The sequence below is a fragment of the Phaethon lepturus genome, unplaced genomic scaffold (assembly GCF_000687285.1).
Source record: "Phaethon lepturus isolate BGI_N335 unplaced genomic scaffold, ASM68728v1 scaffold949, whole genome shotgun sequence".
In the NCBI taxonomy this organism is placed as follows: domain Eukaryota; kingdom Metazoa; phylum Chordata; class Aves; order Phaethontiformes; family Phaethontidae; genus Phaethon; species Phaethon lepturus.
Window position 1 is genome coordinate 30914 of NW_010563952.1, and position 11524 is coordinate 42437.

At 40.5% G+C, this 11524-nt stretch overlaps 1 protein-coding gene across 1 annotated transcript; it reads right to left on the minus strand.

Annotated features, from left to right (window-relative positions):
• Positions 1–3828: 3828 nt before the first annotated feature.
• On the minus strand, positions 3829–8401 carry LOC104626695 (the record flags this gene model as incomplete). The annotated part of the gene is made up of 2 exons (XM_010294683.1): positions 7481–8401; positions 3829–3898 (listed from the first exon to the last, which is right to left on the minus strand). Coding segments are annotated over exons 1-2 (991 nt in total), but the record flags the coding sequence as incomplete, so codon positions are not given.
• Positions 8402–11524: the final 3123 nt, after the last annotated feature.

Genomic DNA, 11524 nt, shown 5'->3' on the forward strand with positions numbered 1-11524 from the left:
TCACAGCCGAGGAACATCTGCATTTGAAACAACCCATGGTTGCTACCTTGTGAAGAGAGAGCACCCTGCAGGTCTCGCAGCACCCTGCGTGGTGACCTCTCCCAGATGAGCGTAAAGATGGGACAGGAGGGCAGCACCTGCTGCCAGCAGCCCCCCAGTGCTCTCGGAACAAACACACTCCCCCCATACACACGGCACTGACAGAAAGTATAGGAAGAACCTGTGGTCCCTCGAATGACTGATCATAGGTGCCCTACACCAACACCCTAACTATGCCAAGGCAGGTCTTTAAGGCAGCACAGCACAGGTAAACAACGGCAGCAGCCATTTACGCCATGCACCTCCCAAGCTCGAGGGGAAGAAGACAGAACAAATAGATTAATCTGAAGAACAGAAAAACTCAGAAGAAACAAGCTGAAGATTTAAACAGGCATTCACTTCTCTCCTAAACAACAACGGAGGGCTGTGATTCCAAATACCCCTTTACAAAAAAAAAATCCACCACCTGTTCAGGAAATAAGTGCTAATTCATTAACATGCACCTGGAAAACACACATGTTCCCCAACAGATACAAGCAGCAAGCATCTGTTCTTTGTTTCTGCAAAGGGAAAACACAAATATATCCCTATTCCTGACCTGTTTGCAACAAGGTATTTGTTCTCGGCCTGTAGTGGGGAAAAACTTGCCTTTACTCCTGTGCCGTTTTCTCACCTCATTGCCACAACCAAAAATACAGAACATCACTTTCCCCTCTCTGTAGGGCACCACTTTACTTACACTTCAGTTTCAAAAGTTACTATACACTATGGGAGCTTTCAAAAAGCAGCAATGGCAGACAGTAGATGCTTGCCTTTAAGGGGTTAAGTTTGCAGTGTCAGACAGCAGAAACCAGTCCTGAGCACTTTGAGGAGTTTTAAGGGCTAACACATCTCCTTTCCACTGAACTGCTGTTAAAAAAAAAAAATGAGCCCTCTCCTGCAAGACTGGATGGCTTTTTTAGAGAGCCAAAGTCAGAAAATCTCTTGAGTTCTTGTCTAGGGTTGAAGTTGGAGAAGCACCTCTACCACCGATATGATAACATAGTTAGATATCACTACATGATAGTGTATTTATTGACAATTTAGTTTTCCATTCAGGGTACAGCCATCCATACCCCTCCTCTACCTGCTCTCCTTTCCCTCTACTCACCTCTTCCATGTACAGGACATTTTGCAGCTCCTCACATCATACTAGATCTCCCCTTCCTCTGCAGCGCTCTCATATCAGCAAGACTCATGCTACCACCACACACAGCACTACCACAATCTCCAGTTCAAAACAGTTCTGCTCTTAACACAGGACTCGCTCTATACTCAAAGAGGTCCCCCAGATTACTGGGACGGTAATTTTCTTTCAGCATTATAGTTAAAATGTCCTCAGCCCTCCGCATACACCGCTCCCTGAAAATATATTTCCATTTATGCCCTACATCACAGCTCTGCACATTTAGCAATTCCATTCCCTGCTAGCAATATTTGTCAATAAGATATCTTTAAAGAAGGATAATTACAGATTTCACTTGAACAGAAATTGGTACTGGGCCAATCTGTACGGTCTTTAATAAGCTTTCAAACTTTACTTCACACCAAACAAGACTTTGCTCTCCACCAGGAGCAGGGACATAGCTCTAAAAGCAAAGGTGGAAAGCTTGCCTCCGCAAGAGGAGGTAAGGTCACAGCTCCAATCCTTCTTGCAGTACTATACCTTCCCCTGAAGGTTCTTCTTCATACCTGGAGATATGCTGCCCATGTTTTGCAAAAGAAAAACTAAGGAAGTCAGGTCAGACATCATGAAAAAGTAGTCACAAAGAAAAAAAAAGGTTTGGCAGTTGTATCAGAAAAGGAACAAAGACCAGTATGACAGAAAGTGCGCCAAGGACTCAAAAATTAGGAATTGATAAAATTAAGGATGGTCACATATCACAAAGCAGCATGGCATTGTCTGAGAACATTTGTGTGAAGATGGATTTCAAAGAGATGGAAGAACACAAGGCAAAGTCTCTCAAGCACCTCAGTATCTAGTCCCATATCAGGACAAATGCTTTCTGTCTATAGACACCAGACTTAGCACAGAAAACATTAATCTTGTCTGTGGACACTCCTCTCCACTTTTGTACTGCTGCCACTTTTGTTCTCTGTAAGCTGTGCCCACACGACCTGGTGAAATCACATTTCAGCCAGATCATTTTCCTGAGGGGAATTAATGCAAGACTCTGCAAACCGCCCTCCACGCTACCTGCCTGATAACTAAGGTGGAAACTGAAAAGGGTAATTGATAAAATGATGGTCAACAGAAAGATGGTCCTGTTTTGAAGGTACAAGACTAGCACCCAGGAAAACTACACACGAGCTTTCTGTGCAAAGTTAGACAAATCGTCATTTTCCACTGTGGTCATCAACTACATGGCATCACATGTAGATGTCACACTTGATATACTAAAATACTGCTGTCAGAGTGGCTGACTGCCCAGAGAATCCCAGCTGGAATCTGTAGGAACCACATGTACTGAGTACACAGCTGCCAGGAAGTCTCCAACTGGGAACTTAACCCACAGGCACTTAAAAAAAGAAGAGTTATGAGTGTTACACATGTAAAGCACACACATCAATAATGTCTATTTGACAGAAATTAAACACATGAATATCCACAACATCCTCAGCTTTTAACATACCTAGAGGTTCTCCCCATTGGGAGATGCCACACTAAAAGAATGACTTGTGACAGTAGCAGAATTTTCTGCTATATATAAGCAAGCCTTTAAAAGGCACAAGTGGTTCTGTTGGCAAAAGGGCTACACACCTACTCCCTAGACACTATTAAAACACATTTTAATTACCTTGAGGGACAGCTTTGGGGGCAGGGAAACAGAGCCATGGTATAACTACAAAGCTTCACACATTAATTTTGAAAGGCAAACCACAAGCCTGACCACTCTCCAATCCCTAAAGACTGGGGTTAAAAAAGTGGCAGGAAAGGAACCATCTTTTTCCAGCCTTATTCTCTGAAGTACCCATGCAGATTTTACTGAAATGTTTGCAGGTCTTCCCAACCGAAGATAACTCTAGCGGGAAGAATTTAATCTAGAAGCTGAAGACTATCAAATATGAGTACCTGAACACAGACTACCATAACAGGAAACAGTAAGAAACCCAAGATGTATGTTAATAGATGCTCTAATTATTAACGTGCACACATTCAGAGTTTATCAGAAGCGCCAAGGCATTTGAAAAGAAAATCACTATTCAAATACAGATATTTGCCAGCAGCTGTATCACCATCATATTCTCTAGCTGGTTTTGATTCAACTTAGAGGACATCAAGTTAATCCCACAGGACAGTATCATTCACTTTTATAATAGCTACTGACCTCATTTCTGTGTTTGAGCCCTGCTGTAGTGTCATGACCAAATGTGGCAAGTAACAAATCACACTCTCTCAGCAGCCAGTGCCCATCCTTTCTCCTTTCAAAGCTTTCATTCATTTCTGCATTTTTTAAAGTCATGCTGTTTCAAAACAGCTGATCCAGATGGTGGATATTTGGATTTCAGCCTTCCCACATGGTGATGTGGCTCAAGAAGATTAAAAAAACAAAAAAACACTGTTGCTACCTGCTGCTGACCTACTTCTTTGTTTCCTGCATATGACAGAATAAACAATAGTTCATTGAACTCATCTTCCACGCCTAACCACCATTATGTAGCTAATATAAAATAAAGGGTAAGGAGGGAGAAGGAGAAAAAAAAAAAGCAGCATGATCCAGTGGGGAGGTAGGGGGGAGCAACTCTCACCTCTATCATAGTCGTCTTCCTCTATTGCTTTTTCCTGAAGCCTCTGAAGCTGTAAGATCAAGGATTTTATCTATGCAAAGAGAAAAAAGTTAACTATGAAGAAGTTGCATGTATAACTATTTAGTTTATTAACTTCTATATAATACAAACTCAACAGAGTACTACATAACTAGAATGGCCCAATTGTGAGAGTTAAGCACAATATTTCTTAAGGGGACAGACCTACTTGGAAGTCTACTGAACTGCAGCTACTTGAGCCAAGCATGGCTTTAGTCCAAACACATAGAGAATAACAAACAATATTTCTTGAAAAGCAAAAGAGATCATGTGATTATAGGATATTTTTCACACTTTGAATAGGTCAAAGGAAGGATTATTAGAGGATTCTGTCAGCACGACATCTACTTCTGATCACATTGTACTGAACAGTGTGTTCTTGAGCCCATTCTAACAATTTTTTGCGTCCGAGTTTTACACAGAACAAATCCAGAATTTCCATATACAAACCACATTTTCTTCTGTAAGTAAAAAGAAATACAGTACGAATATTTTGGAACAAGTATACTCATGTTACAGCACAGAAAACTGTGTTCATATCCAGCCAATGAAGTTTCATTAAAATATAATTTAGGCTCATCTACATAGTGTTAACAATTTGCATTTTCAGAAATGTTCACATTGCAAATGCTAGATGGGGAAAAGCAGCAAAACACCAAGAACGCCTATACTAGATACAGAGTGCCCTTTCACACCCAAAAAGAAACTCTTTCCATAATAAAGTTTTATTTCAAAAGTTACTGCTTCTCTTTCTTAACATGAAGGGTCTGGACCAAAGTTCTAAATTTGCTAAAAATTTGTAAGGCTAGGTGAGCATTCAGAGTCCCTTACAAGCTCTTACAAGTAGAAGAATTTGGTTAGAAGGTAGCTAGCCCTCTCCCCATTGCCATGCCAGCTACAGCCTAACATGGCTACAGTTACAAGACTGAAAAGTGTTTTCTTTTTGTTAAGTTTATACATAACCTGTACCAAACAAGCCATTACCATCACTGAAAAAGGTAAGACTAGAAAAAGCAGCAGCATATATTCTCATTGCCCAAAATCTAAAAGTGCTTGGGAAAGCATCTGCCAACAACAAGAAATTCCGTACTTCAGACATTCTGCATTTACAAGAGACTTTGCTCCTCCCTGAAACTCTTTCATATTTAAATCTCTACATTTAAACTCTACATTACAGAGAGAAAAATAGGTACAGCCAGTCAACAACTTAATAGAAACACTCAGTTATCATGACTACACAATCAACACACAAATCAGGCAAGACTGGTATCCCTTCTAAATAGAATATGTGAAAGTAGACTAGTCAGAAAAGAACTATAAAAAATAAAGCCAGAAAAGAATCAGAAAGTGCTTGATTAATACTAGGCTATAGGATGCCCCAGAAGAAAAACATAAAGCAATGCTATATATGCTCCCTTTTCCTCAAGGCTTTATCTTATTTTGTTTTTCACATCCTAAAACTCCAACCTTTTTTCTCTGAGGCTGGTGAGGAATGTGTAACATATTGAAGAGCCCTGAACCCTCACCATAAATTATTTTCTGCATTTTATGCCATACTTTTGATAGAGTTTTAAAGAAGCCTGCAGTAGGAATGATTTAAATGACACTTTTTTCATATATATGATGTATAACAGCCATCTATACCAAGAGTACAGCTTTGCTGCTCTTTGCAGTGTTTAACCCATCACGCACTCACAGTGGCAGGTCATTTAAAGTCTGCTTGGGTACCACAGCCCAAGCGTGCCCACAGCAAACTGACTGATGCTGTCACAGTAAAGTACTTTCTGTTTGCAGGCTGGTAATATGTTTAGAGCTCAACTCAAAGAGCTGCTTCAGCATGACATGTCCTATATCTGTACCATGTGATGACCACTTTGTTTTTTCTGTACTTATTAAAAAAATAATTTTAACTACTTCAGTATTGTCTCCTTTTCTTGACTGCGGTTGCCTTTGCTCCCTTCTGAAGATTTTGAGACTTGCTCATTATCATTACAACAGGAAGGCACTTCAAATTAAACATACATGACTGGCTAACCAAGGGCAAAGGTATCTGAGGGCACAAATCCCCAATTCTCCATTCAATGAATTACTGAATACAGAAATTAAAGATAGCAATGTTGGGGGTTTTTTTGTGCCTATCAAATAAGCATACTGAAAACAAGGAAAAATAATTTCCTATACTGATTATCTTATATAGTCCCAAATTTGCCGCAAATTAATTTCCCAAACCATCCCAGACTATGGGCACATTGTTGAATGAAGCATGAATGAGGCATGAAGCCAAAAAAAATGCTCCATGTCAAGCCTGTAAAAAAAGAGAACCTAGTTTGAGTCCTACATGCATCCTCCAGGAAGTAAGTATTAGAGAGCACCATAAATCCTTGTCAGATGTCATTGATAGTAAAGAAAGAGTACAAGTTTCTTGATCTCCTGTCTTACCCAGACAGCAGGGTTGTGCAAAGCCTCCCCAGAGCAGATTGTTTCATCAGGCTTAAAGACTATGCAGTGCATCTCAGGAGGTACACCTGAGCTGAGAAGTCACAAGAACCTGGGTTTCTGAAAGGCATCCCAGAAACTCAGGACACTAGTGAGAAAACAACAAAACACAAAACACTCACACACCCAAAAAAACCCTCAAGAAAACTACCCTACCAATCCCACAAAATAAGGCAAAAAAACCCACCACCCACTTAGTGCAACTTGAACAAATTTGTGAAATGTATCCTGTCCATTTTAATCTCTAGAATACTGCTTCCTGCATGCACAATAAAGCTGATATTTGGCTTCTTATCACAGGTAAGCTCAGAATGGCTTCCCTCTGATGCTCACCCTGCCATCCCAAAAACTGTGTAACAAAACCAACTGATCCTTCTTAAGGTTTCCCCACCCCTCTTCCACAAAGGCCACAGTGAATTAGACTGCCTGTATATGTGGAAGGTATACATGTGGGTATACACATGTGCAAAAAGAATGACTCCTGACTCAGTAGCCCAGTACTCCTCTGGGGTAGAAGAAAAAAAAAAAAAATAAAACTTTCAGTTCCCAGTTTAAGTTAGAGCAGGGACATGGCCCCCATTTTTCTTCATGCGTGGAGAGTACCCATCTATTAGATTACAGGCTATTCTCATACAGGTGCCTCACTCCAAGAAATCTTTGGCTAAATTTACACATTGCCAATTACAAAGTTTAGTGTTGTTAAATCATGGTGCTTCAAGAAAAGAGTTCTTACCACCCCCTAATTTTGTACTACATATAGTCCAAACTGCAGACAAAACAGCCACCTGTGAAAGAAAATGGTATTTGTTGAATTAAGAAACTGATGTGTGACACATTAGTAATGAGAGGATCACAGTTTCAGTAGAACATGGGAACTGGGTACTGCAACATCACCCTTTTTGTTTTTAAAGGGCCAAAAAGAAAAGAAAACCAGTTCTCTCACTTTTATCATGCAGACTGCTACTGTAACCCTCTACAAACAAATACCACAAAAGCCATTAATATCCCAACTCCTACATCAACTTTGACTTTGGCACTGTAAGGACAGATGTTTTGGGGACCAGGAGAAGGAATCAAAAGATGAAGAGAGATGACCAACCTTTAAGGTACTGCGGTTGCCAAGCAGGCAGTCCTGTAGCACTGGTTCATATTTTTTCATCAAAGTATCCCAGTTATGGTCACTAACAGTAAAGCTACTTTCATAGCCCGAGGTGACAGAAGAGCCAGCAGATGCTGCATCCGATGAATCTGTAGAATATGAAAATGTTGCATCTGTATCCGAGAGAGAGACAGTCTCACAGTCCTGTAGTTTATCATTTGCTGTGGTCTCATTTTCATACTCCAAATTCTCTCTGAGCCTGGAGAAGCAATGCAAAGCTCCCGAGTACTCACGAGTCTGCGCTGTCTCCTCTGGCTTCTGCAGATTTCCTGCGGTGCTGGGATGCAGAACGTACTCAGCTTCCTCGATGGTTGACTTGCCTTCAGCATCACCTACTCCAGAGAACGAGTTCAGGGAGAGCTGTATGAAACTGAAACTTGAACTAAAGCTACTGTGTGCGCCAATAGAACACGAAACAGTGTCTCTGTTTAGATATTCACAGTTGTTATTCACTTCTGTTTGATCCAAAGCATACATGGTTTGGGGGTCACTCACTTTAGCACCGTGGCTCTTCTGCCATGTACAGCATACAGCAGAAGCATCGCCTTTGCTTGTTGCTGTGGTAGCGTAAATTGGCATCACTGTGTTTTCTGACTGCGGACTCCTGTAACATGAAATATTTTTGCAGCTCCCTGCCATGCTTCCAGTAGTTCTCAACGTTGTTACCGCATCACTGGTAACTACAGCACTGTTTGCAACTCTGCAGTGTAAGAATTCAAAGCCCTTTTTGTGTTGTCTGCATAGAGAGCGTTTCTCAAAGTCTCCACAATGCTGCCTGCCATGTTTAAGCTCTTCTGGGCTGAACAGCTTGCAGGCACCGAGGGACTGAAACTCTATCTGTTGCTGAGCTTCTGGCCTCATGTATCCAGGTCTTTTTGCCAGTTTCTTTTTACGAAGAGAGCCTGCAGGCATTAACTGCTCCTGACCATCTGAGGAAAGGAGGGAGGGGGAAGGAAGAAAAAGTCATTAAAACGTTTCTGCAATTTTCTAGGCTTAACATATTGTAGCATCTGAAAATAATTGTTTCAGGAATGTCAAAGAGCACATCTGTTTCCATTTCAACAAAACAAGGACACTGACCATACTGCAGACAGAGGAGAAAAGCTGTTACCAGAGAACACTGTGTGTATTCGCCTACTTTCTGAAGAGCTTGCACCTGCTTTTAAGTGAACTCACCAACATAATCGCATCCATCAGGACACAAACCTGTGTAAGATGAACCACATCATCTTCCCTATTCATAACAACACTCTGCACACCTCTTCATTCTCAATTCACTTAGCACAGCAAAGCACTGACCTTGTTTAAGTCTCTCTGATCCAGAGTAATTTTCAGACTTACAAGCACATCTAGGATAGGACTGAATCTGCATCAAAAAAGAACAACCATATTCACGAAGAAATTTTGTGCATAACCTGTTGTTGCTCATGTCCAGTTTCTTGTGTTCATATCCATTTTTTATTAATACAAGCAAGGGTTTCAGATTCTGCTTCCAGAACAGATGTGACCCTGTAACACTCTATGGCTGCATATCCATCACTCTAATGAGATCTTTTGTAAGTTTTCATTGAGATTTACTGTATTACTTATTGTCCAAAACATGAAGTTAAAGGAAAAAGTTCTGCATGCAGGACTATCAGTCCTAGAAAACTAATGCCACCATATCCTTGCTAGCATTACTGCAATATTAGTATCATCAAGAAGGGGCCTCTGCTCAATAGTTCAATTTCCCCACATATACCTTACTACATGAAAATAATTTGACGCTTGCAGAGCACAATAGCAAGAACCAAGATAGCAAACACAAATAACACTAAAAGTGGGAGATTAGATTGTGGTATCTTGTCTTTGTTTTCTGTACATATCTATAAAAAACATTATGGGTAAAAGATTACATGGCGACTACTTTCAGTTTCTTACAGTTTTACTGCTAGTCAAAAGGTATTCCATTCTTCTGCCCTGCGTACAATCAATGGGAACATGAGCTCTGCACCATCATCTATTTTGTAACACAAAAACATATTGACCAGGCCCTATTTGCCAGAATCATCCTTCAAGGGGAGCTAGTGACTAGCTGAATTACACCCTTGATTAGCTACCCTCTACTCACAGAAACCAAGTCATTTGCCAGAATCTCCGGTGTTAGAAATATTCTCATCATCCACAAAACTCTTTCAAAAACACAAGTTTAAAAAAAATTTTCTTTACATGCAATATATGTAATATTCACCTCTAATCACAACCCTTTATCAGCTTTTACATTGAGAGATATGCACATAATCTAAACACCTCAGTAACTCCTAACACAAGTCTCATACACACCTCACTACAATGACATCCTATACAAAAATTTAAGCATTAGACCCGAAACTTCCCACAAGACTTTTCCCAACATTCACAACATTATCTCCAAATAACCTTCAATAAAATCAATTTATACGTTTTCCACATACTAGAATAGTGGCACAGCTCACCATGGGACTGCAGTTAAGCTTCTGTATTCTGCTTCCTGTCACCATAAATTAGAATACCCAGCTGTCTCTTACATTCTCCCTTGACAGAGGAAAAAGCATCACAGAAATCAGAAATAAAAAAAGGTCACGGAGTCTATCAGCCCATCTACTATAAAAAGACAGTGAAATGCTGTACTGGGAGTAATTTAATAGAAGTCTTAACAAACAGGAACCGCTAAAAATTGAACAAAAGGTTCTTTAGAATTTAATTCTTTTAGTTCATACACAAAATAGCAGCCTAAATTTGCCTCCAGCAGAAGAAATCAGTCATGCAGAAAAAAGTCATTCTAAGACTGGATATACTTCATCGCCATTTACAAAGGCTAGTCACAGGCCTCATTTGTAAAAATAGAAAAGGTTTGGTTTAATTAAAATCAGTTCAGAATTGATCTCACTAAATCACTATGAATTTCTGAAGCAGACATAATCACAACTCTTTAAACACCAAATTTAAACTAAGCTAACGTAAGTAAGGTTTACATTGGCCAAAGTGTTAGATATTTGCACCAAGTGAACTGGATGCTATTCTAAAGATTACTGGAATGGTACAATTCCAGTTTCCTGAACTAGTCCACACAAAACCCATGCATTTCTGCACTCCTCCCAACATTTGCAGGTAGCCCTCTAGACAGGTTTACCATTCAGCTCCTTTATGGACTCCAGGGCTTCCTCCTGGCAAGTCCAGCAGCCCAAGTCCCTCACCTGGCTACCAGAGTGCCAACACTGCCCAAATTATACCCAAGATTGTCATCCAAGCCACAAGCCACTCAAGGATGCTACAAGGAGAGGGCTGCAGGTCCTTTGCCCCAGCTTATCTGCACCTGAGCACAGGGCAGAGGAGGAGCAGACGGCCAGAGAGCTAGGACCAGCACCTCAACATGAACACCCACGCCTTCCCCAAAGGAAGGGGAGGGAGGAGGCAGCTGCAGCCAGACCCCCAACTCCAGTCGCAGTGCCCTTGGCCACCATGAAATCCAGCTAGGCTGTCACTATGGCTTCAGGTATACTGTCTGTACACCATTTACCCTTCTGTCACGTTCCTTTTCTGAAGATTAGGATTATTTCAGTTGTTTATCATCACATATCTGAAATTTAGTTACAAAGACTTTGTTTTCCTGCACAGCCTTCCAACCATATCTTGCTTTGTCTGCACATCAGTTACAGAAACTACACTGAACCAATTCATCTAGCTTGTTAAAAAAAAAAAAAGCCTCAATTTTTTCCTTATAATTCCCTTAGTTACAAGCATGTCAAATAACTCAGGGCTACTACAAGACTATCAAAATGGTACCTTGGAACACTGTGAAACAACTGAAGGTAATTAACAACAAATACATTACAGTGTGTCATGCACTGCATGAGACACGCACTTAGAAGAAGCAAAAAAGTCACAAATGGCAGAAACACCTTTCAATTGTAATATTACAAATCAACTTTAAAAAAAAAAAATGTATGTTACAATCCTAGAAGA